This window comes from Lutra lutra, chromosome 2, assembly GCF_902655055.1.
Source record: "Lutra lutra chromosome 2, mLutLut1.2, whole genome shotgun sequence".
In the NCBI taxonomy this organism is placed as follows: Eukaryota; Metazoa; Chordata; class Mammalia; order Carnivora; family Mustelidae; genus Lutra; species Lutra lutra.
In genome coordinates this window covers 1,559,138-1,585,530 of record NC_062279.1, presented here as the reverse complement: position 1 = coordinate 1,585,530, position 26,393 = coordinate 1,559,138, and the positions used below count along the sequence as shown (strand labels likewise).

General features: G+C 54.5%; 1 protein-coding gene across 5 annotated transcripts in view; it reads right to left on the bottom strand.

Moving 5' to 3' along the window:
• DLGAP2 (DLG associated protein 2) overlaps positions 1 to 26,393 on the bottom strand; it is a 783,049-nt gene that overhangs the window by 58,172 nt on the left and 698,484 nt on the right. For all 5 annotated transcript variants that reach the window (XM_047713358.1, XM_047713386.1, XM_047713367.1 and 2 more), the window contains one exon: positions 3,790 to 3,937. In XM_047713358.1, the coding sequence (XP_047569314.1) occupies positions 3,790 to 3,937 (148 nt within the window). The remainder of the gene's footprint in view (positions 1 to 3,789; positions 3,938 to 26,393) is intronic.

The window sequence follows — 26,393 nt, the reverse complement described above, 5'->3', positions numbered from 1 at the left end:
TAAGGAGTGTCTGACCCCAGCAGTGCCAGGACGCATGGGCAGCTGGCATCTGCGTGGCTCTGGGACCCCTCTGGGGTGGGACGCTGGCCCTCCACACATGGGGTGTAGGCATGTGACAAGGTGACACAGGGAAGGAGGCTGCTTGGGGTGGTGGGCATGGAGGGGATGGGAGGGGGCTGTGGTGCCGTCTGCTCATCTCTGTGGGCAGCTGGGGGTGCCGGGCACAGACATGAGTCCCTGCTCAGCCCTGAGTGTCAGACAGGTGACCACCTCGAGACCCGGTTCCTGCCTTGCTGCTTGGTGTCCTCATGTCCGTGTACAGCTGGGAAGGAGCTCCAGGGCACGTGGCCGAGTGTCGGTCTGCCGGGAACCCACAGTGCTCACACCCCACTGGGTGACCCCTGGGTGACAGTAACGGGCAGAGCCATGGCAGGGATGGGGACCTGCGGGCTCGGCAGGGCACACTGCTGTCTTGTCATTATTTGTCAAATGATGGAGGACTGGACGGTGTTATGGTCTTGCTCTAAGTGCTCTCTGGGATGTGGAAACCGTGGGCATTCTTCCAGCCACGGCATAGATTTGGCCAGACAGACCGTAATGCAGAACGTGGACGTATGTCGGGGAGGGGGCACAGTGCAACCAGGACAAAGCCCACTGAGGTATCTGGAATGGTGGGGACATGATTCTGGGAGTAAAAACCCTGTTTGGGGTCTCGTCAGATGAACTGGCAAGCTGGTGTGTCCCAGAGAGCTTGGGGAAGGTTGGCCATGATGAGATGCCTGGAGAGCGCAGGCCACACAAGCAACATGACGTGTCTTTCTAGTACTTTCCAGGACGTTTCTCCAGGGGAGAGACTTTGGTTAAAGATAAATCCCACCACTCAGGCTAGTCCCCGGGAAGGTGTAATGTCCCGCCACCACTGCAATCCCAGTGCCCCTGCTGGCAGGTCCAGCGTCCGCCCAGATGCTCCACGCACCGACGTGGACTTGTCCCAGGCTCGAGAGCTCAGAAACGCCAGACCCGAGTCCAGCGACTCAAGTTCCAACCACTGCATGGCTGTCGGACGAGTGAGTCTCATGAGGACTCAGTCAGACCTGTCGTCTCGCTTCTGCACCGGAGAGAGCGCTGCGCGTTAGGAGTGCAGAGTATGGAGCCACTGCAGGCACCACTGCAAGGCGCTCAAGGACACTGCGGGGTTCCTGGGGCATTGCCCCACGTGCACTGAGCTCCGTTCCGGGAAACTGCCCCCTCTTCCTCCTCCCCGGGGTGGCAGGTCACAGCGGCCGGGGTTTCATATGGAATTACGACAGATTTGCTTCCAGGGCTGAAGCGGCCCTGTCCACTGCCAGGGCGCCAGGGTTCTTTTAAGTAACACTTTTTTAAAAAAAGAAATCAGAATTAAAAACTGAGTTCAGCATGAAGTCTGACCATAGAACTCAGCAATCAGAGCGACTTAGAACTCCAGAGGTCCAGGCCTTCAAAACCGGTGAAGCCCCACATGCCCACCTTGTCTGCCGCTGCTCCCGTCTACAGCGGTGAGTACTTCCCAACAGAGAACGGCGGAGGGACCTGCTACTTTTACTGACGTATTTTTGGAAATCCTGGCTCGGGGTCACCAAAGACATGGCATTGAGGATTGCGCACGGGTTATGTTCCTGCCACGAGGGAAGCTGGTGGCTTTCACGAGAGCATCTGCAGAAGCGCGCTGTGCACTCAGGGAAACCTGTTTGTTGAGAGCCAATGAGAACCAACGAAAAGCAGAATCGGACCCACAAACAGAGAACGAGCTGATGGTTGCCCAGGAGAGGGATGGGGGGATGGGAGAAACGGGTGAACAGGAGAGGAAGGTGCAGGCTTCTGGCAATGGAATGCACGAGTCAGGGAGACGGAAGGTGCAGGAAGGTCTGTTACGTCGTGACAGTGGGAACCGACACAGGACAGCACAGACGCAGTTACACTGTGGGGAGCTCCCCAGGATGCAGAGGGGGTCCGGCCCCTGTCTGAATCTAATGCGACACTGGGGGTCAACTTGACTTAAATAGAAAAGAAAAAGAAAGAAAGCAGATCCTGGAGGAGTTGCCCCGTCTGCTATGAAGTCACCCTGCCCCCTGCCGTAGGTCCTGATAGGGTCACGTCTGACTCCGAAGTCGTGTGTTGGTAAAGGAGGCGTTGCAACCAGAAGGGAAGCTCGAGTTTCAGGAGAAGCCCGCTGGGAGGGTCCTTCTCCGGGGGTGGGCACGAGGTGGAAGGTGCCTCCTAGAGTGCCCTGTTCAGTTAGTAACCCCTACTGTCATCTTGGACCTTCTCGCTGAGCGGGGCGTCTCCCCAATTAACTCGATAATTACGGTAATCTGGCTGCCGACCATCTGTTGCTGTTTCTATCATTACGTGCAGGGACACGTGAGGTTAGGCTGCGGTGTGGTCCCCGGTCCCCGTCTGCCCGGGGCTGAGTGTCAGTCCAGGACGGCCCTCGTGTGCAGTCAGGAATGGTCTTGAGAGGGAAAGGTCCACTGGAATTCTCTTTGCTGAAGCTGGAAACCTAATCCTGTTTTTAAAGAAAACCAGCATCTGAGTTGATGAAAGAGGTCATGTCTGTCTTCAGTTGTGGAACAGGAAAAACCCAGACTGTTTAGTAGAAAAAGTCCAGAGTGCAACTCTTTGATGAGAAAAAAAAACTTAAAATGAGCAGACTCTTGCTTTATAAGGCATTTAAAGCCTTTGGCAAAACCGTCTTCAGCATATTTGAACCCCTGGCAGGCTCCCGAATGGTCCTAGCACGTCTGTAAGCAGGAGGGCTTTCTAGAATCACGTGCTACTGGTACTGTTGCTATTACTCTAGTAACAATACTGGCTGGCACTGAGTGTGCAAGGACTGTATACTTCTCTTCCCAGAATGAGAGTCACCATCCATCATCCCCCGCCCATGAGTGAATGCAGGTCACCCCCGTGCCTTCCTGTCCCCGCCAATGGGGAAGGGGAGGTTCTCGTCAGCTGAGGGACCCACAGGGAGGAAGGGAGCCGGGCTCTGCCCCAGCCACACCCTAGCTGCTGCTCCGCAGGAAGGGCAAGAAAGCATCAGGTGTAAGCCTGAGACCCATGGGGTGAGCTCCTGCACTGCTTTTAACTGAGCTAGAATGAGTAAGCGACCTGTTTAAAGTTCCAGGCATTCAGCTCTTATCGCTCCTATTCGTAGGGCAATTAGAAGCGCCGGCCACAGCTCGCTTTGCTCAGGTGAACTCTCTGAACAGTTCAGAACAGGAGGGAAGCCTGCTGGGCTCCCTGCCCCTCCAGCAGTCATGCCTCTTGCCCCCGACTGAAACCTCAAACACGGCCACTCGATCCCGGGGTCACTGATCCCACCTGGCTGCTCGAGGACCGAGAAACGGGTCCTGTGCGCCCGGCAAACTCGGCTCCACACCCCGGATTATTTTCACCTCCTCTTACTGGATTGGCAGAGCTGCCAGTGGGTACCGGGGTGGAGAGCCACTGCCTTCAGACCCCGGCTGTCATGCACCTGCCCGGCCCCGCCCCCCTGGGGAAGGAAGACAGTCTGAGCTAAGACAGCAAAGCAGCCTGAGAGGTCACCCCTGACGCAGAGGAGGCCAGTGTGCAGGGATGCCATCGCAGGTGTGGACAACTCAGGGTTCCAGGGTTCCCAGGGGTAGGTCAGAGATGGTTCCAGGCAGGAACGTCCTTCTGCTCATGGACTTGCCCCCAGCAAGCAGCCACTGTGAGGACACGGCGTTAGAGACTGGACCAGAGAGAGAGGGGAGGGAAGGCATTCCCGACCTGGCTCACACAGCTGGCCTGACTCAGGGTGCTGACGGCTCTCATGTAGCTCTGGTTCCGCGAGCGGAATTTCGGGGAGTTGTAGCTGGCCGAGGGGTCCAGGCCGTGGCCGGCAGGCACGTCGCTTGTAGCTTGCAGGTAGCTCTGGCTAAAAGAGAAAAGAAACGAAGAGAAAAGGTGTTCTGTGAACATGCACACGGAAGGGGCAGAGCAGGGAGGCTCATTCCAATCCACACCAAGAGGCCGTTGGGAAGTTTCCAGCTGGATGTGTATCTTTTGGTGGACATCCCAGCCTTAGGTCCACACCGCAGGCTCAGTTATAAATGCAAAGTCGTCAGAAGTAACAGGGGATACTGTTTACAAAGCTGCTTTGAAACCTGACTGTTTGTGGCCAGGTAACGAAGTTAGGATCCTTCCACGTTCACAAAATGTGCTGAAAAGAGCTGTAACTCACACAGCACAGCACTGGACATGGCTCCTGAATTTAAGCCCAAAACCCGAGAATCTTACAAAAATCATGTTAGCTTTTGGCAACTTTACACACTCAGAAAAATAAAAGGAAGGCCAAAAGTCTTCCCTTTGGTTGTAACTCATGCACAGTTGTGCGGGTCACGCACTGCAGCAGAGAGAAAGAGCAGGCTGGGAGGCCACCCCGCCTCACCCTCACAGTGGCTGTGTTCCTCCAAACTCCCTTAAAAACCAGCATTCTTTGATCCCCCTTCATGCTATGCTCCACCGTGTTTAAAGACGGGAAACCTGTGAGGGCTTGTGGTGGGCAGAAAGGTCAACTTAGCTTAAACTTCTGGTCCAATGAATTCCGTTTCAAGTTCTGCAGACCATATTTTGATAATAGAGTAAATATTCATTTTATATGATCCCAAGTTGCAGTTGTTAAGACCAGATGTAGTGAAGCCTCTTTTCTAGTTTGGGTTGCAGTGGGAACACCAACAGGGTCAGTGCACGCACCTGGATATAAAAATGGGGAGAAGTACTCGATTGCTAAGTCTGACTCCATTGCCAGTTAAAGTTTGTTACTTGCTTTTCGGAGTAAATTCCTGATGTAATTTGTTTTCTCTGTGATTTACTTCTTTCTGTAAAAATGGGTTAGCAGAGAGAAACTTGGTCTCAATTCTAAGTTCTGATTAAGCAGTGCCCATTTATTACAGATTTAAAGTCTGTATTTCTTTCTTTCTTCCTTTTTTAAAAAAACTTTTTATCTGTTTATTTGACAGAGATCACAAGTAGGCAGAGAGGCAGGCAGAGAGAGAGGAGGAAGCAGGCTCCCTGATGAGCAGAGAGCCTGATGTGGGGCTCGATCCCAGGACCCTGAGATCATGACCTGAGCTGAAGGCAGAGGCTTTAACCCATTGAGCTACCCAGGCGACCCTAAAGTCTGTATTTCTGCCAATATTAATAATACTTATTTTTACATATCAGTAGAATATAATTTATATTGTAAATTATATCATGTCCATTTTTGTTTTAAAACCAGGCATGTAGCACATTTCAGCTCCCTTCACTGAAAACAAAACAAAACAAAAAAAGAAAGATATTAGCTGTCATACAGCTGGTTCTAATTTTGTAATTTGGGCATCTAATATGGAGTGGGCACTCTTCGCCTAGGCTCCTGGTTTGATCCCACAGCTCCAGCTGGCAGGGGCCAGACTCAGGCGTGGTCACCCATCCTGAGTGCCTCAGGAAGTGGCCAGAGTCCATGGGAGCAGTGAGACGCCAACGGACTGCCTCCTGGACTGGGCTGCATGTGGGGCTTGGGGTGGCTTGCACAAGTGGGTGAGGTGCGTGTGAGCAGCTGACCACCCCCACCCAGCCAGGGTCTGCGTGTTTTCAGTCCAGTGTTGTGTGGGGGAGCCTGGAACCCTCTGGCTAAACCCTGACTTAGGCTCTTGGCCTCACTTCTGACTTCACAAAAATGCAAAATCTCTGCATCTCCCCTCTCCTTGTGTTGCTTTGAAATGGCTCATCTCACACTTCGCATTTCTGCCAGTTGGTGCCAATTTCTTATTTTCTTGCCATATACTAGCTTTCCCTTCTAATACCACCACCCCCTTGTCATCTCAGCGTTCTCAGATAAAGGGTCTCAGGGCCCCTGAAAGATTGGGTCTGTCTCTGTCTCCACACTTTCAGCTCAGTGGCTGTGAGGGAAGAGATGTCCTCAAAATGAAAGCAAGTGACCCTTTTGGTGGCTTCTGGATGGCACTCACACCCGAGGAAGTCTATGTTTCTTACATGTTTCCTAACACCCTGTGGTCTCTTTCCTCCAAAGCGGAGCAGTTGTCACTGTAGAAAGCTAAACACATTTTTTCCTCTGAAACATTGACTCACGATGGCTCACGTTTGCTACAATATTGTGCTGGATATGCCCGGAAGCATTTGACGTAGCATAAACTGGACACTGAGTCACTGGTGCCGGCTCACACACAGTGTGCAGCAGAGCCAGACCGTGCCGCCAGTCAGCTCCCAGATTCATGCTTTTAGCCCCAAGATTGCAGCTGCTGAGTCAGAGAAGCAGAGAGATATATGGCCCTTCGTTTCCATATATCTTAAATAGTTCAAAAAACCCCTAACTTCAGCCTCACTTAAGAGGATTTTTGGGCAACCGTTCAGCGTTTCTCAATACCACCATGTCCCAGAGAGATAGCTGTCCAAGCCGATCACACATCTGGAGGCTGAAAATCAGACCTGACGCTGAGGGGCACAGGTGGGCTCAAAGCTGATGGTGGGCTCCTTCTCCGGCACACAGCGTGCATCCCCAAGCCCCTGGGACCCTCACTCCAGGACAGCCCTGTGCCTCTGCAGAAACCATCCTAGGAATCCCACCTCATTCTGACAGCCCCTCAAAGCCCTGTGGTTATTCCCGAAAACGGAGAGTTCCTGCTTTCGGGTCCTGGTTGCCAGGGGGAGAAGCACATCTTCATGTCTAGTTTTGCCCTGGCTTAGAGAATAAGAAAAGGAAACCATAGGAAGGTTTCCAGAATAACACAAAGATACCTTTTTCTCGTTTTTCCCTTTGGAATGACAGCCCTGCTGGCCCGTCCCACCAGTGTGGAGGCCCAAGTCAAAGGCTGTCAGAGGGAGACGCGGGGGAGCAGACGCGGCTTCCCGGGATCCCCATGTCCCCCCACGTCCCCTCATGTCCCACCCCTGCATCCCTTGCTGCCGGTGGCTGTCCTGGGTCTGTGGGCTGAACCCCGGGCTTGGGGCTCCTCCCTGACGTCTGGCCCCGTGAGACGGACGGACAGAACCGAGTCTATGCGAAGCAGGCCCTGCCTTCAGCGACGCCAGTCCCGTAAGCAGACAAAGTAGATCCCCGACGAAGTAGCCCAGGCCTTTCTCTCCGGCGCCGCAGAGGAGTGGTAAGCACTGTGCAGGTTGTGGGAAGGGGAAATCTGCACTGAGTGTGTCCCTCCCAGAGCCACAGGCACCCTCCATGTCTGCTCCGCACGAGGGGTTAGGAGGTGTGTCTGCTGTCGTGTCTTCCCCTGCTTGGGGCACAGGCTCCGGCCCCGAGCTCAGTCGTGACTGTTTCCTGTCTTCAGGATGGTCCGTCAGAGGGGCAGGACCCCGGAACAGGCCTGAGCCCCAAGACCGAAGGGGGACGCGGAGCGTGGTCGCTGGTCACCCCAGGGGAGCTGGAGGGCAGGAGAGGAAGGGCCACCTGCGCACGGCCCGGAGTGGAGGCGGCAGCGGCCCCAGGCAGAGCCATCAGGGTCACACACCCCACTGGGGAAATGGTGTTGGGGGATTTGGGGCAGAAACTAGATGGCGGCAAAGGTAAAAAAAAAAAAATGGTAGTGCAAGTGACCGTTCTGAACAATTTATCGAAGCTGTCCAAGAAGAGGAGAGTGCAGGGGTTTTCTGAGAAAAGTCACGAGTTTGGGGGATGAGCCAGTGTATTTTTAGAAAGTGAGAGGATGTTGTGGGAAAGAGACCCCAGGGGGTGGTGGGAACAGCCCCCCATGTGAACACGGCACTGCAGGCACTGGGCAACCCCCCGTGTTCCCAGCGCCCCACGTGAACGTGGCTCTGCACGCGCACCCATCCCGCGGCAGGTGACGGGTCCCGCGGCGCACTCCGCGACTGGCGCTGGGAGCACACGTGGGGGCAGCCTGTGTTCCTGCCCACTCGAGCCCGTGTCCCCACAGACAGGTTTCTGCTCCTTGTGGGCGTCTGCAAAGCGCGACTCGCAGCAACAGGACCTAACGTGTCACGTTTCCTGAATATTCAACACAAAAGGCTTAGGGGGTGCCCAACATGTGGGGAGCACTTGCTTAATGGTGACAAACATCCATTTTCTTTGTCTTTGGAAGGCCTGGATGTGGGGAGGGGACCCAGGGCAGCGGCTCTGGTGTTTGGTCGCGATGTCTCGTCCGGCAGGAAGCTGATAGGGAGGGGGTGGCCCATATGGGGCCCCATTTTTCCCTGTAAGATTTTGTCCCAACAAAACACTTCAACTGTTTAAACCTTTTTGAAGAGAATAAAAACGAGATTCCCCCCCCCCGAAATAGAAATCCCAGAACAGAGCAATAGATACGCAGTCTGTTCCTACCCATGGAAACCAAGCTGGTGTAGGAAGGGCAGAGCTCCAACACATGCCCAGGCCGCTCTGTGGGCGCGGTGACCGCACATCCTCTCAGGGATCGCGCTATCCTTTGTCCTAACTGCAGGGTGACGGGGCTGTCCCCGCGGCTCTGCTTTTCATTCCACCTGCATATCTTCCTTTGTGACTTGACCTTCCAGCTGCCCCATTGTAAAGGCTGGGTTATCTGGCTTCATGTTTTTGTTCTGTCGGACTTCTCTGTGGGTTCAGATCCGTTGTCAGATGGGAGCGCGTTCCTTCACTCTGGGGCTGCCACCTCCGGTTCTTACGGGTCACTGGATGAGTGGAAGCAGCGCCTGTGATGCGGCGCTGACCTGTTCTCTTTGCATGGTTCTTCACCCGGGAGGGTGACGAGGGTCCTTCACCCAGGGGACCCTCGGCCATGTCCGGGGACAGGGTGGGTTGGGCGGGGGCATCTAATGGTAGAAGTCAGAGATGGGCACAGGGGGCTCCCGACAGGAGACCATTGCCTGGCCCCAAACATCAGCCGTGCCGGGACGGAGAAGCCCAGCTTACTCTTGGACCAAATTCACGCCATCTTATGAGCAGACCGTCTCCAGCCAGCAGCATCCGACCCACAGTCTCCTCAAGCACACGCTGAGCATTCACTACAACAGATTAGACTTGGGGCCCTAAAACAGACCTTAACAAATGCCGAAAGAACAGAAATCACACCACGTGTGCCGTCGGACCGTGATGACATCAAGCTAAAAATCAGTCACAGCGCGGTTTCTGGAAAACCCCTAAGGACTTGGAGGTTAGACAACAGTCTTCCAAATCCCTCATGATTCCAAGAGGAAGGGTTTGGATGGAGACGGAAGGACGCCGTGTGCAGGGTGAGGGCGGGGTGGCTGTGCTGATCCTCAGCCATAGGACAGAACGGAATCTCGCCATGTGCGACAACGTGGATGGACCGAGAGGGTGTAATGCTGAGTGGAGTAAGTGGCCGAGAGAGAGACAAACGCCACAGGGTCTCACGCATATGTTGGATCTAAAAAAACAAATGAACACACAAAACCCAGAAACAGACTCTTAAGTACAGAGAACGAGCCTGTTGTTGCCAGAGGGGAGGGTGGCGGGGAGCAGGTGACGGGGCTCAGCAAGCACGGACTGCGGGTTGTGCGCTTCCCAGCTGTCCATCGATGGTCCAACGAAATACAGTTGGGAAGGGGCGCCTGGGGGGCTCAGCTGGTGAAGCGTCTGCCTTCGGCTCAGGTCATGGTCCCTGGGTCCCCGGATCCAGTCCCACGTGGGGAATCCCTGCTCAGCGGGAAGCCTGCTTCCCCCTCTCCAGCTCCCCCTATTTGTGCTCACTCTCTCTCCCCCTCTTTGTCAAACAAACAAACAAACAAATCTTTAAACAAAAAGAGGAAGAACTACAGTTGGGTTTTGTATATTTTGCTAGCGCCCTGGCCTCAGTAAATGCCATTATTTGTTCTAGTATTTGTTTTGTACTTTCCTTAGGTTTTCTGTGTGAACAATCTTGTTGTCTGAGATAAACAGAATAAAGCTCTACCTTTTAAATCTCGATGTTATTTATTTATCTTGCTTGTCTTATCTTGCTCCACTGTTGTCCACTCTAATGTCAAATAGGAATGATGAGGGTTGATGCCCCAGCCTTTACCTAATCTTAGATAATCTTAATATTTATACTGGCTCTACATTCTATGCAGACATCCTTCCTCCTTCCTCCAGCTGAAGGAGCTCCCTTTTCTCCTGGGTTTGCTGAGAGCTTTCTTTTCTCCACATGTTTTGATAGGATGATAACACGTTTCTTCTCCATTTGCTAACGTGGTGGATCCCTTCACTGATACTTATTTATTTACTTCCTTCCTTATTTGTTTATTTATTTTAAAAGATTTTATTTACTTAATTGAGCGAGGGAGAGCGAGAGCGAGAGGGTGAGCAGAGGAAGGGGTCGTGGCAGAGGGAGAGAATCCCCACGCAGACTCTACCTTGAGCACAAGGCGGAGCCGACCTGGGACCCCAGGACTCCTACCGGAGCCGAAACCCAGCGTCAGCCGCCCAGCGACCGCACCACCCCTGCGGCCGCCCTGACTGATAGACGCAATCAACCGTGCTTCCCGGGAACGAGTCTATTTGGTCACGAAGAAACTGTGTTCGGTTCTTTTTATACATTATTGGATTTGATTGTTAATATTTTGTTCATTTAAAACAATTACTAATTGCCTCTGTTTGGGTGGCGTTTCGGTACCGCACTCACGGGTGCCAAAATAAGCCGAGAGGGACCCTGCTCCTTCGCCCTCAGGTGACTGCGTCTGTGCACGACAGGTCGCAGCCTCCTTCCGCGTTTAATGGGATTTAACAGTGAACAACCGCAGCCAGAAGTTTTCCTTGTGAGGATGTTTTGAACAATGACTTGAATCTTTTTAGTCCATAATACAGTTGTACAGATTTTCTAGTTCTTCTGTGTAGGTATGTTTTTCAAGGAATTGGTCCAATTCATAGAAGCTGTAGAATTCGCTGACATAAATTTGCTTACAGTTTCCTCTTATTTTCCTTTTAATCTCTGTTGGATCTGTAATCACTCCTTTTTCTATTCCTCATATTTGTAAAATATATTTTCTCCCTTTCCCCTTTTTTAAAGTGATCAGTCTTGCTAAGGGTTATCAACTTTATTAATCTTTTCAGAGAACCAATATTTGCTCTTCAGTTTTTCTTTATTGGTCATTTTATATTTTACCGATTCTCCTCTATATTATCCTTCTTTTAGCTTGGATTTAATCTGCTCTCTCTTTGCTCGTTAAGGTAGTGGCCTAGATTGCTGTTCCTAAGCCTATTTGTCTAACAGAAACATTTAATGCGTGTGGAGGCTGCTTTAGCGGCACACACAAACCTGCACATGCTGGGATCCACCGTTGTTCAGTTCTGGACAACTTAGGATTTCCCTTGCGACTTTTGTCTTTGACCCGTGATTTATCCACAGGTCTGTGGTGAGCTTTTCTAGGTGTCGTACGGTACCTTCTGGTGCTCGAATCACACATACACCAGTCCACTTCTCCTTATTCTGTGCATTACTGAGGCTGTTTCTTCCCCAACATTTTACCTCTCTTCTTCAGCTTTTATATCCGTTGATTTGTTTCCAGATACCAAGACTTCCCCTTTGGCTTTCTCAGTCTGCCCTTAAGGAGTGAATTTCTCACTTCACATCAGGTGCTCCTGTTCCTGAAAGGTGAGCTAGTTCTTCCCACTGTCTGTTCACTCACCAAGACCAGCTTTTCCTGTGAGACACAGACCCTTTACAAGAGCTGCTTTCAAGTTCTTTTTGGATCATTTGGGGCATGGCAGGTTCATCTGCATGTGTTTCTTGCTAGTGAGCCTCACGTTGGTACAACTTTGCATGGCTTTTTCCTTCATCTTCCTTAGGTACAATGGATGTTGCTGACAGAGACTCTGGATCCTGTTATCTTCCTCTGAAGAGTGTTGATTTCTGTGCCGGGGGGTCATCCTGAACTGTGGGTGCGGGGATTTACACATTCACAGGATGGACCCGTGGAAAGCTCCAACTGCTCCCCAAGTTTAATATTCACTATGTTTTAGATATCTTGCTATTTTTAAGACACCACAAGTTGCTAGACTTTAATCCCTAAACATTTTTAAAAATGATTTTATTTACTTATTTGACAGACAGATCACAAGTAGGCAGAGAGGCAGGCAGAGAGAGAGGAAGGGAAGCAGGTTCCCCGCTGAGCAGAGAGCCCGATGCAAGGCTCGATCCCAGGACCCTGGGATCATGACCTGAGCCGAAGGCAGAGGTTTTAACCACTGAGCAACCCAGGCGCCCCTAATCCCTAAACCTAATCCCTAAACTCATTTACAGAACTACTACACAGCAGTTCAGACATGCCTGTCTGTGTCCTGTCCATGGGTGTCAAAACTATGAGGCCTTTGCACAGGGGGGTTGGACATGATGGTCTTCATGAAACCACTTTAGAGATGAGTTGACGCCCTGGTTGCAGAGCCTTCAAACCCGCTTCTCTTCCCCTCCTGGAGAACCCAGACAGGCCCCATATTCTTTTCATAAGCTCCCTTTCTGCTTACTTAAAGAGTCCTATGTAGAGCTCCTTTGTGAGTCCCGGGAGAATTTGCATACGCTCATGAGCGTTCCATGTGACGACAGAGCTGTGCACCCTGGGCTGTTAGTGCTCAGAGTCACCACAGAGCCCACACCTGGATTCATAGGGAACGGTGTCTCTGAGGTCAGTCCGGCTCTGCCGAAAGGCTCCCTTGGGTTCATTTTTACTTAAAGTCTTTAAATTGGCCTCACTACGGACATCTCTACCAGGAAGTGTTGAATACAAGTAGAATAGAAGATATCAATTTAATTCTTTGAAATTTAACATTTCTGAGGTTTGTTTTTTTAAATTCAATGGACTATAACATCTTTCCCATAATTTATTTTTCCAAAGAGACACAAAACACAGGCCAGGATTAGTGAACTTCTACAAAGGATCAATGTCAACAGAGAGGGACCCAGGGGGACGGAGACCAACCTCAGGCAGGACTGAAGCTGAAGGGGCCCCTAAAAAGGTTTTCTTCTCCAGCGTTAAAATGCTCTCCCCAGTAGGTTTATCCAGCAAAATGAGTCATTCATCTAAGGAGCATTTATTGGTGCCTATCACAGAAACAAGTTGATTGAATCATTGCCCCTTGTCCTCAAGGAGCCGGCTATGCTGCCCATAAATTTTAATGGAATTTGATTTTCTGAAGGATGTTTTTAAAGAGATCCAATGTCTTTCAGAAAATCTTGTCTTTGTCCTACTTCAACTGCTTTACAGTTCAACTTCTGAAATGTGTTTTAAAGGAAAGTGGCAATATTGTGAGGGGAGTATGAATTAGACTGCACTTTAAGGAAAGCAGAGAGCTCAAAAAATCAAAGAGAAGGTGTTAAGGAAAAGTTCCGACTACTTACCCTCCACATACGGGTGTTGGTATCTCAACATTAACAGATGTAATGTGTCGAGATAGATGAAAAGATCTGCTCTCAGCACAAAATTATGTGTCTGCAAGCCTTCAGAGATTAAAGTAATGAATGGAAATATGAAAAATTTTAAAATAAGGGATAGATTTTTATATAAATATCGTATATTTATATGTACAGTACGATGTAGTACGGAACTCATTGGAGATCAATTATTATTAAATACTGAGTGAGTCACAGCCACCTTAAACACGGTCTGGACACTCCTTGAAGGTTAATAATTTCCCTAGGCCCACGTTTACAGGTGGCTGCCGGGACAGGCAAACTCAGGGAGGCAAAAAGCACATCCGTGGTTGCTGGGGGCCGGGGGCTGACTGCCCGAGGGTCTGGCTTTCTTTTCGGTGTGAAGACATGTTCCACGGGCGATCACAGTGAGGACCGCACAGCTCTGATATACAACGCTGTTGACTCGTGTGGTTCCCATGGACGCATCGCACGGTGTGGAAATCGTGTCTTCATAAAGCTGTTAGAAATCAGATACGAAAAGTGCTGTGTTTAGTTTCATAGCATTTGGGTCGGAGGATTTAGGCAGGCCCCGGAGAGGGTTCAGCAGGGAAACAGTCACCGCAAAGCTTCCACGAACACTTCTGTTGTCCTGGGCGTTGGTTACAATTCTCCAAGGAAGGTAATCAGATAATCTGATAATCAAGCTCGTTTCATAAAGGCAAGAAAGTCTTGGCTGAGGGGAGACAGAGCGCCCCAGGTCTGAGCTGTGATACAGCGGAGATTCAAGCACAGAGACGTCACGGCCCAAGCGTGTATACGTTACTTTGTGTCACATAGAAGCATTTTAAACATTTGCAATGGATCGTCACGACTGCATGATGAGTTAACATGAGCACAAAGCCTGTCCCGGTTTGTTTCCAGAACAGAGAGCTGGGCCATTGCTGGCTCCCGTGGCAGAGCTACCAGAGGACCTCAGACTCCACCGCCCCCTTAAAAAACGGAACATGATGTCAGCTGGGGTGCGGGGTCTGCAGGGGATGAATGGCCAACGAGACGAGCAGGGTATAAAAGCCTTAAACTTCTAAATAAAGAAGTCCTAGACTGGAGGGGCATTTTAGGCAAACGAGGATGGAGGATGTTTCTAAAGCTAGTGTGAAAAGTTCAGGCTGGTCTCAGTCGATGGTCAAATCTGGGCACTCAGGAGAAATCCTCGCTGTCATCCGCTTTAAGTTGTGAACAAAGAAAACTCGGGGGAAGCTTCTCAAGGATGTCACAAATCTCATCCTGCGTTCGCCATCCACAGGAGCGGTGACAGAAATGCAAATTAAGTGTTTCCACCAGCATCCCCGTAAGTTCTTCAGCTCCCTTGAAGAGGGAGGGAGGAACGGTGAGAAGAGCAGATATGATGCCAGAGGACCTGGGTCTGAAGTCGGAGTTTCGTCCGTGCGCGTCCTTGCAGAAACGGCGCAAGCAGCTACGTGCCTGGTCCACACTTCCTTCCCTCCGCTATGAAGACCGTGCTGATGCCTCCCGACGTGTCAGGGGCTTGTTGGGAGGGTCCGGGAGTCCAGGCCGTGCAGAGGGGGACGCTCGCTGCGGTGTCATGCGCTCTGCCCACGCCCGCTGCCGATGCTTTTGTCTTGAATATTGTTTTATTCTGCTCGGGTGCCCGCTGCACAGTGCGTCATTAGTTCCTGACGCAGAGTTCACTGGTTCATCAGTTGCTGGTGCCCCTGACAACATGTGGCCGCGGGCTGCTCGGCACGCCATCACAGGGACCCCACGGTGGACAGGCCGATGCTGAGCTCCCTGCTTACAGAGAGCCGCTCCTGTGCCAGAACTTTCCATCATCACTCACAGCTACGCCTTCTTCTATGTTTGAGACTTTGTTTTAAAACCAAGGAAATAGGTCTTCTCTTTATAAAAATTTCTAGCAGTTACTGGTTTGTATTTAAAGGCTGTGTCAAGGAGACAAGAAAAACTCCCTCAGTGAATGTGCAAATGCTAACCTGTCCCCCAGGCCCCCGGCGCTTGGGAATAATGCAGGGTCCTGGACCACATTTGCAGAGACGGCTTTAGGATGTTCCGTAAATAGAATTCTAGGTGATTCCATCGGGGGTGGTCAGTGGACCAGACCACACTCGAGAAACACAGATGCACGTGGATACAGGGGTAGGGACCCATGGCAAGACTTTTCAAAGAACGTGCATTTTTATCCGTCTCGCCCCCAAAAAACAACCGCACGAATGAAGCATCTTTCCACGCTGTCGGCCGGCTGGGATGCCCTGATGGCAGGTTATGTAGCCACGGGTCCCGGAAGACAAGCCTCCGGCCACGCAGATCCTGACCATGCATGAGCAGCATCTGGGAAACAACGAAGCAAATCTGAGGTACTCACCTGTGCGGGTACCTGCCCTGAGCCCCTCCCCTCAGGCACGGAGCGGAACCGTGCAGTTCTGGAGTGGCTGATGGCGGTCCCCACAGAGGTGTGAATGGGGCGGCCTGGGTGTCCCACGTCGGGGTGGAGAGGGAGCACCAGGAGCGCTTCTTGCTGGGAGCACTGAGTTCAGTACTTGGCACTGGGTCTCATCAGAGAGTAAATGTTCAAATACTGAACAACAGCTTCCTGCCTGGAGAACGCTGGGCCAATGGGCAGGCTGGTTCAGAACGGCCAAGTCCACCCGCCGCCTGGATCCCCCGGACAATCACGGAGACAGGAAACCCTGCTGGGAGCCCCCGTCCGAGTCGGGGGAGCAGGACCGCAGACACACACAGCTCCTCATCCCAACACCGCTGGCCAGGACACCGGGTGAGTGACTCAGGCCCCCACGCTCAGGTGTGTGGCTTCCAGACTCTGAATGGGCCACGCATTCCAGTGACCAGACTTCCAAGTGCCCAGAAAATAAAATGTTCAGAAGAAGCCTGACAAGTAGGACAGAAGGATTGTTGCTGGCTGGGCCGACCGACTTCCATGGTGTCTAAGTAGAAGCGGATACGCTAGCGAGTTAATTACATTAACACACCAATGAGTGCGTCTAACGAACACACCATCACTCATTAACCGGTTACCCATTTATTCGACTACGACTCCCCGAGCAGACACACGCGTGTCGTGGTGCCAGGCACAGAGGGAAACGTGCACACAGCGCTTCCCTGCCGCGGCGGCAACACCGCTGACAGACCGCAAACTGCCAAGCCTCAGACCCTGAAGACCGAAGAACTTAGGGTCACATTCAATTCCTCCCTCACGAGGCAGTGAGCAGGAAGAAGACAGACAAGGGAATCTGAATGTAAGGGAAACCAGGTGCATCCCCTGGGATGAGAGCCCAGCCCAGCCCGGCGCCGGCGACCCCCCCTCCCCCGCTGCGGAGCCGGTCCGTCCTGTCGGGTACACCCCTGCGCGCCGGTCTGCCCTGCCGGGGAAGGCGCACGCTCTGCCTCAGGGAGGCGGGTGCTGCAAGGCTTGTAGCTGGTCCCCCCGCCCAGCCTTGTGGCCCTTCAGCCTCATCCCACACCCCCGACCCCCCGCCGGAGCCAGTGTGTAGCCAACCGCGACTCTGTCCCTGGTACAACCCCCGTGCGGCGCTGTGCCTCGGAGGCGGAACCACGGCCTTCCAGAGCGGGATGTTCCTGAGCGCCCTGCAGAGGTCGAGGGGCCAGACCCCCACCCTGGACATCTCATCAGGGTCCTCTGACCCTGGGCCCCAGGGGAGGTCTGCTCACCAGCCACCCTCCAGCAATGACCCTGCTGGGTGGTCTAGCCATCGTCTGCCCCCTGCCACGTGTCTCTGCTCTCTAGTTCCCATCATGCCCCCCTCCCCTCGTCTTAGAGCCCAACCGCCCCCCGCAGCAGCGCCCCACCTGCTGTCCACACACCTCTGATGGTCCTGACTGAAGTCTGCCTTACTGCATAGCATTCGCCATGAACACTTGTCCCTGAGTCCGATTATCTCACGCATCTGCTCAAACCCTGGGGTCCCTCTGTCCCTCAAAGTAATATGGCAACAGGCCGATAATAACGTGACTTTAGGGCCTCCACACCATGCCCCTTCCTCAGGCCCCTCGCCTCCCACCTCACCTCCTCCTGGCTTCCTGGCTGGCTCTGGTTGAGCTGGACCCTGCTTCTTCCCCAATTCTGAGGTGTGTCCTTACCTCAGGCCACTTGCTTCCCGTTCTCCTGCCAGGAGCTCCCTCGTCCAGGAGATCCACACAGCCAGCTCCCTGGGTACCCCCAGCCACACTAGTTCAAACTGCCACTGCCCACCGTCCACCCCTACTCCCCTCCCAACTCCGTCAGACCCCCAGGTCAGCGCGTGCTTCCTGTGGCACAGACTGCCTTCTGTCACACTCATTACAGATCGGCGGTTACATCCACTGCCTGTCTCCTGGGTCAGAGAGCGAGGCCAGCGGGGCTGGGTGGTCTGTCTCATTTGTTCATTCCACATCTAAGGCAGATAGGACAGTGCCCGGCCCGGGACAGGAGTGCGAGAGCTGGGAACCGAACGCATGGATGGATGAATTTCTGCCATCACTGGAAAAGCAAATCCCCTTCCCGTCACGCTCGGTCAGCTGAACAGGTCGGCCCAGACCGGTTGGGTGCCGTCCTGCCACAGCGGGGACTGTCTGATCGTGGCACACACAGAGCAAAGGAGAACGGAGATGCTGGGTTCACAGTGATGCTGTCTGGGCCTCCGTGGACTAGTGCTTCGCGCCATGTCTAGCCCTGGACACCTGGTTTTATCAGCCGGTTCATTCCCTACTTAGCTGGAACATTCCACATTCAAAACCAGAGATTCCTGACAACGTGCAGCCTCTGAGCAGTGGTCTGTCCGTGGACGGCTGAGTTTTAAAGAAAGGCCCAATTTCGGTGATGTGTATTAGCCACAGTAGGTCGTTACCGACAAGTATCACTGTCATCCGACGCTTCCTAGTCACGCGCGATTTCGCCCCCTACATTGCATGGGTTCACTTGGCGCACACTTACTGAGCACCTAGCACACGTGAGGAGCCACGCCCAGCGAGAAAATTATCCTCGTTCACCGACTCACTGGTCTTCTCCTCCAACTAGTACTTACTGAATGCTTCTGGCAGCGCGCTGTCCCAGGAGCCAGGACGGTGGCGGCACGTGTGACCAGAGAGCACTCGTCAGGGAGATTACAGGGTGTGACGTGTGGAGACAGGCTGTGGCCGTCCAGGTCGGAGGCAGGGAGGCGGGTCGGCGGAGAGATGCTGCGATGCTCCAGCTCAGAGGCAGGACTGGGGAAGCAGAGGCCGGCCATGCTCTGGGCCTTGCCCCGCAGGACGCAGGGGCAGACGAGAGCAGAGCTGAGGGCCGTCCGGAGACCTCCTTACTGTTCACACAATTGTCTTTGTGGCTTTGTTTAGGGGCATGTCCTCCTTCGTTTTCTTACACCGCAGTCAGAATGGGACCTGGATATTTCTATTTCTCAGAAATTCTTGAGCTCAAAAAAAAAATTTACGTTTTCTAACCTTTGCTTTGGCAATAGTTCTGACCTACAAAACACCTCCAAAAATCCTGCAGAGCCAGCACACACCCTTCACCAGCATTCTGTCACATCGGCAGCGCACAGCGTCACGGAGCCATTAGCAACACAGGACGCTACAGGCAGCTCGCCGGAGTTCTACGTCTTCCCACCGATGACGTTTTAGGGTCAGGATTCAGGCCGGGACTCCTGCTGCCGTTGGTTGTCCGGTCCGTGGTCGCCTCCTGCCTGCAACAACTGCCCCACCTTCCCTGCCGTGCACGACCTGATGCTTTGGAACTCCACCGGTCACCTGTTTTGTAAAATGCCCCTTCTTTGGGACCACCTGGGGGCTCAGTCAGTTAAGCAGATGACTCTTGGTTTTGGCTCAGGTTATGGTCCTGGGCCCCTGGGATCGAGCCCCGTATTGGGCTCCCTGCTTAGCGGGGAGCCTGCCTCTCTCTCTCCCTCTCACCCTGCTGGTGCTCTCTCTCTCTCTTGCAAATAAATAAATAAGATCTTAAAAAAAAAAGTCCCCTTGTTGGGCTCCGTGACATCTCCCAGGATGAGCCGGAGGTAATGCACTTGGGGCAGGAATTCCACAGAAGTGATGTTGAACTTTCTCCTATACCTAGGGGTACCTGGGGTCCTGGTCTCTTAGAGGTGTGTGTGAGGGTGCTGGGTTCATCCTCAGTGGAGTGTCGATGGTCCCCCGGGAATGTCTCTCAGCGTGGTTTTCTCTCCTGCTCACATGTCCTGCTGCGGTCGTGGGCGCTGCAGGGTGGCCTCGTGGTGACCTTCCGTCCCTGGCCCTTCCAGCCCAAGTGTTCTCCTACAAGGAAGAACTGTCCTGCTGCCCAGGCTGACCATTCTGTCAATAACAGTAAAGTCAGCCCGGACTCCGGAGCTGGGGGCTTCCGACCCAGCGGTATTCACTAGCCGTGGTCTGGGCCGCTGGGAGCCCCTGAAAGCTGCTGTCTGCATCTTTTCAACCTGCTCCCGCCCCGGGCTGAGCACTTCTTCACTTTCTGAAGCCACCTGGTAGTCCCCATCTGATCTGGTGTCTTCTCTGCCCTACACTGGGGTCAGACATTTGTCCAAAGAGCACGACGGGTTCCTTTTCCTGGAGACTGGTACTGAGGAATCAAGACCCAGCTGCTGGGTGCTGAGTGCTGGGTCCTTGCTTCCGGGCCCTCAGCACACGGCGTGGGGAGGGCTGGGTGTTAGCCCCGCACCACAGGGGCACCCACGTCAGTCCCAGTGTCCGGATCTGGTCTGCGTCTATGCGCATCAGAGTTCCCACTCCCCGTCCGATCCCAGTCAAACGCCACGGTTCTCACCTTCCCTCGCGGGTAAGGTCTTCCCCCGACAGTGAGGTGTGTGGGTCTCACTGCCACCCCATTCAGTTCCCCGTGGGGGCTTCATACTCGTCAGCTGTGCTACAAACTCTAACCCACGTGCCCTGAGAAGCGCGCATCCTCCCTGGGGCCCCGAACCTGTAGGATCTGTCTTTAGCCTCAACCCTGTGGTCGACGTGTTTCCCAAAGTCTCCGTCTGGCTCACTCCCTTCTCCCCCGGCCCCACCTTCAGCATCACCATGTCTCTTGTGTATAAGAACCTCACTGGCTTTCACACCTATTGCGTTTGGGGTGCTTGTTGATTTCAGCTGATTGTTTATGGCTTGGGCCCGTGGACCATGAGCATGGTTCTACAGACTGGAACCTCCTCGAAATGTGTCCCCAGAGGGGCGTGGGGTTCCCTTCACGCTCACTGCCAGTTCCTGTTCCTTGTTCTTCCCACCACGTCCTGTGGGTAACTGTCAGTCCTGGACGCACGGGTTGAGGGGTGTGATGGACTCCCGCATCCTGCGCTGGGGGAGGAGACCGTGAGCACGGCAGATCGGGGATGAGCGGAGGGATCGGGAGTTATTCTGGGGCCAAGTGCAGCTGAGAGGCTTACCAGACATCTCTACGGAACCACAGCTGGGCAATTTCCTATCCCATATGGAATCCAGACAGAAGTGAGAGGTTCATGGGAAAATCTGGGTGAATCAGCCCAAAGATGATCTCTGAGACCGTGCACGTGGGCAGGGTCATGCAGGAAGGTCACAGAGAGAGGTCAGAGCCCGAAGTGGCGTCAGAGACCCGGGCGCTAAGTGCTGGCAGGTCCAGCCAGAGGGAGGGGTGGAAGCCGATCCGTGACTGGAATGCAGGTCAGCGTCCTTCTAGACGGAGGCTTCATTTGTGCAGAGGGTGGGGGGTTATGCAACCGGGAGACACGGCAGCAGGTCCTCCGGAGCAAGTGGGGAGGGGAGACCCGCAGAGGCTGTGAGCGGCCATCAAAGCGGGGAGCCCGGGGTGTGGCTGTGGAGGGCTGGGGACCAGGGAGCAGAACCCCCGAGGAGGGGCCCTGCTGAGGCCAGCAGGTGCCTGACCTGGGGTGTCACACCCAGCATCTCGCACCACACGTACGACAGGAGCGAGTGGAGACAGTCCTCACGCGAGAAACAGTGCAAACATGTCACCGCGTGTCCCGTCCCTGCATCCCTGCACCTGCTGCCCCCCACACACATGCTCTCCGCGGGGCGTCTGACCGCCCCACCGCACCCCAGCCTCTCCCGTCTGCCTCCCGGGCGACGCGCCCCTCCCAGCCAGGCTGGAACTTCCCGCCACACCCACTCCCTCCACCTCACTTACTTCATCTCCTGGCCTTCTGGGCCCCTCGCACCCGGCTCCTCCGCGGGACCTGCTCCTGCTGGGGTTGGCGCGACCCCCGGGCTCCCATCTCCCAAAGGCTCCCTGCGCACCGCGGCGCGGCTCCCCGCCCCTCCGGCTCCTCTTCCATCTTTCCGGACACTGCTTGGCAGGCAGCCCTCGCTCTGCGTCCCGCCTCTGCTCCGCATGTTCCTGCCGGGCCTGGGCGCCCACCCACACGGACTCATCACACGGCTCTTTTTGTGATAATTCCCCAATACACAGCCCCGCCGCGGCCACCAGGACGGGCTACGTAATGTTGCAGCAACAGAGCCTCCGAAACACGGGCTCCAAATAAACCAGGTTTATTTTCACTCTCTGCCACATGCCCACCGTGAGCCATCTGGGGACTCTGATCTATGCTGTCCTCTCTCTGGGACTCAGGCTGAAGGAAGCACGGCTCCCCGAAACTGCTGGGTGCCATAGCCGAGGGAAAGACGGTTCTGGAGGGTCAGGCCCATTGAGAGGTGACGCCCGTCGCTTCCCCTCACTCTCACGGGCCACATGCCGATCCCATGGCCCCTCAACCCCTGGCGGCTCGAGTGTGCCCCTCCCCCACCAGCCCAGAAGGCAGAGGAGGACAGGTGCTCAGTGGGCGGCACCGGACTGGGCAGATCTGGGCCGAGGCGGCCATCCGGCAGCTCTCTCCTCCCTGGTCAGCAGGACTGTGCACGCGCTGCTCGTCTTCACCATTTCAAGCTCCACGTGCCCGGAACGGGACTCAGCAGGCCGCCCCTCTTGACCCTAGCCCATGAGAGCACCTGCGACCTTGGGGAAGCCATCGCCAGGCTCTTCCAGAGACCACGCACGCACACCATAGACCTCTCCGGCATCTGACCCTTGCTCTCCTGCCTCCCCCCACTGCTCTCACGGCCTCCCTGGTCTTGACAGACACTGAATCGTACCCATGCAGTCAAAGCGATCTTTCCAAAATGGAACTCTGCTAGTCTGCTTGAAAAATTTCAAGCAGGACCTTCAGGAAAAATATTTTAAGAAAATTACTTGCCTAACCAACAAGATTTCTGGAACACGGTTCTGGTAAAGACGGCGCACGCCCAAGAGCCCCCCTTATTACCAGCAGTAACCCCGTACGACTGAGCCTGGCTACACTCTCCTCGAAGCAGTGCAGCCCCACAGACGCTAAGCACCAGCCCCGTGTCAGGGTCACTGAAACACGTGCCCTGTCCTGCAGGTCAAGTCCGGGGAGCGGGGGAAGGGGAGGACCAGATTGTTCCCTGTGAGGCCACCTGTGCCTGGGAACACGTCCCGCCCTGTAGGGTAACAGCCACCAGCTGCACAGGGTTTTACCAAACCACACAGAGGTGAACCACCCCTTCAGCAGAGAAACTGTCCCCACGATCTCGACCTCCCGCCGGGATTTCTGGCTGTGGTTCCGAGAGCACGTGCTTGCTGACCTACTGCTCTATGAATTGAGAGGCACGTGCTATTTACTCAGGAAATGTGCGTCCCCTGAAATTCAACAGTGTAAGTGTGCCGTGCATGAGGTCACCAGGGCCCGGCTGGTCGCCAACGGACAACACGACCAAGCACTGAGCGTCCCAGGGCATCCCCGGGTGTCCCGGTGAGGAGGCTGCAGTGGAGTCTGGAAGCCGAGGAGAACACAGACGAGGGGAGTAAGAATCATCGTCTCAAACGTGCGGGGACATGGCACGGGGAAACCATCACTGGGTGCTTCATCGGAAGTCACCCCATGACGACCTGGCGCCTGTGGTGGAGAAGCCCACCTTCCACGCGAGAAGGAAGGGGAAGGCCCCTGCTGACACCTCACGGGCCTCTGAGACCCGAGGCAGGTCTTTACGGGCAACGCCACCTGCCCTGCCCTCGCTCTGCCCGCGAGGCGCTCCCCGGGTGGACCAAGGGGCGATATCAGAGGACAGCGTGGGATCCGGGGAGGGACGTGCATGAGAAGGAACTGAGAAGGGAGCAGGAACGTCGCGGGGGGAGATATTCACCGCATCATGATCCCTGCAGGGATTTTTAGGGAAGGCAGTGAGAAGCGGCGGATGAGGGCGATCGCTGTGTGACCGGGAGAAGCCGTCAGCGGGTGGGCGCTTTGCAGCCCTGGCCGGAGCACCTGCCGGGAGTGGGAGGCTGGACTTCCAGCACACGCCCACCCGGCCGCCCATCCTCCCCCCGCCCGGCTCTTCATGAGCATCTGTCACATTCGTTTGTGTCCTTTTTGAACAAGTTCACTGTGAAAGGTAACCTAGTTTGCATTAAAACTATTTATTTGTTTATTTGACAGACAGATCACAAGTAGGCAGAGAGGCAGACAGAGAGAGAGAGGGAAGGAAGCAGGCTCCCCGCTGAGCAGAGAGCCCGATGTGGGGCTCGATCCCAGGACCCTGGCCTGGGATCATGACCTGAGCCAAAGGCAGAGGCTTAACCCACTGAGCCACCCAGGCGCCTGCATTAGAATTATTGATGCAGAGGCCAGAAGCACAAGCTCCAGAACCCACAACAAACATCCACAGCCCAACAAGCCGTCTCCCCTCTGTGAGGGTGGGGATGCCTCTCTTCTTCTTGTGGAGCCAGGATGCTTCTGGAGCCATGACGGGTGTGGGGCCAGAGGCGGCAGCAGGGGGACCGGTCTGCACCTCCCCTGGTGAAGTGATCATATGGTGATACCCCGCAGGTCGAGTAGACACTCAGGGTGTCTGGTTTTGAGCCATTTTAAGCTTCCAATTCCCCAAAGAATTGTGCAGGATCTGAAGACACTGGGGGAGTGAGCCCCCGCAGGCGATGGTGGGAAGAGACAGGGTGTGGGCAGGAAGAGGGGAAGCGGAATCGTGCCTCTCCTGCTAGGCAGGGAAGGAAGGAGAGGACAGCCTCAGGGTCGCCCAGGGAACCAAGAGATGCTCTGGGCAACAGGCCAGCTGTAAGGGAAGGGGGGGCCCTTGCTCGTCTCCTCCTTCCTTCCTGCCCCAGTGCCAAAGGGCCGGCAGTGGGAAGAACGAAGTGGGGGGCTGTTTGTGAGCATCGACGCCCGTGCTCCCCTCCTTTCCCCGCAAGCTCCTGGCTTCACAGAGGGAATGGAGGGGAAGAGCCCTGGACCGGAGAAGAGGCAGAAGTTTGAAAAGAACCCAGAGTGTCTGTGTGGTGTTTGACGCCTTATCTGTAGGGACTGAGGCTATCTCAGTAGCTTAACCTGCTCACTGCTGCCAGGATGGCCTGGGGTGGTTGCCAAGTGCGGCAGGGCAAGAATGCACAGAACATCTCCATTCTGAGATCCCAGTGTCCTGACGACCATTTAGCCAAGCCAACACCAGAGCGCGCGTCTTTGGCTCCACACTTCAGTGTCAGGGAGGACCTGCTGGGACAGCTTGCGGAGCCAGGTCAAGGGCTGGGTCCCAGCAGTGCCAGGCAGTGCACATGGAGGTGGGGCTCTGGGAGGTGAGGTGAGATGGACACGGGGAGTGTCCGTCCCCAGGACCGGAGCACAGGAGGGCGGATTTCAATTCTCGAGCAGAAGTGGTAGGATACATAGGTCATAAGACGACGTACCGTGCAGAATATGACTTCGTCTGTTTTAGGCAAAGTGGTCTGGGCTCCTGACGAGTCACAATGAGCACCTGCGTGAGTTGATTCATGCACAGATAATGGAGGACTGGAGAGGAGGCTCCAAGGGGGGGGGACACAGAGCTCTCAGTACTTGCTGGCAGAATTGCCATAGTCGTCTGGTGAGAAAATAGCTGCTACACGTTTGGCCAAAGACTCCAGTGTGAAACACGGGGACTGAAACCACCTTCAGGAACACTGTCCGACAGTCACCAGTGTGGATCAGTGCCATCTTGTAGGTGCTTCCATATCTTGGCAGAGCGGGGGCTGTCTCTGGGATGAGGTGAACAGTGTTCCCGCCTAGAGTTGTGCTGAGGTCCTAACCCCCAGTACCACAGAGTGTGACCTTCTGTCTCTGTGAAAAGGGGGTCGTTGTGGATTGGTCATGAGGATGAGCTCAGTGGCGTGGGTGCCACTCCAGTACGAATGGTCCTTCCAGCTGAGGAGACACCACTCCAATGGGAGGTAGAGGCTGGAGTGAGGAGCTCACAGGCTGCAGAGCGGGTGGGGACACCAGGAGCTGGAGCTGACAAGGAAGGAGCACATGCCAGAGGCTCTGGAGGGGCAAGGCCCTGCCAGCCCCTGGGTTTTGGCCTTCCAGGCCCTCAGTGCGTGGTGCTGTTAAGAGCACGGTAGACTCTAAGCTTGGGGGCCGCTAACAGACCCCACACCGCAGGCTGAAAACCAACAGATGCTGACTTCTCACTGTTTGGAGAATGGAAGTCCGAGGTCACATCCAAGACTGGAAAGTGCAGATCTGGTCTCTGGAGAGGAACTCGTTCCCAGACAGCCATCTAACTGTGTCCTCACATGGCGGGAGGGGCGAGGGGCTCTCTAGATTCCTCCATAAGGACACTAATCCATTCCTGGGGGCTCCCTCACGACCTCATCCTTGCCCAGAGGCCCTACCTCCTGACACCAACACCTTGGGGGTTAGGATTCAACAAATGAACCTTGGGGACACACTCAGTGCCTAGCAGGCAGCCCCTAGGGAGGTAATAGAGATGCTGTCCCCCAAAATATCAACAATGATGCTGGAGTCAGAAGTGATTTCGGAGAGGGCTTCCAGTTTAGAAATGCTTCAAACTCATTCATTTTGCTCCACCAGGGACGGAGGGGCCCTGGTGACACTGACAGACCCCAAGCACCCCCAACGTGGGTACAGTCTCCATGTACTCTTGCTCTGTGTGCCTCGTCTGAAACACACTTCCAAGGCACAAAGT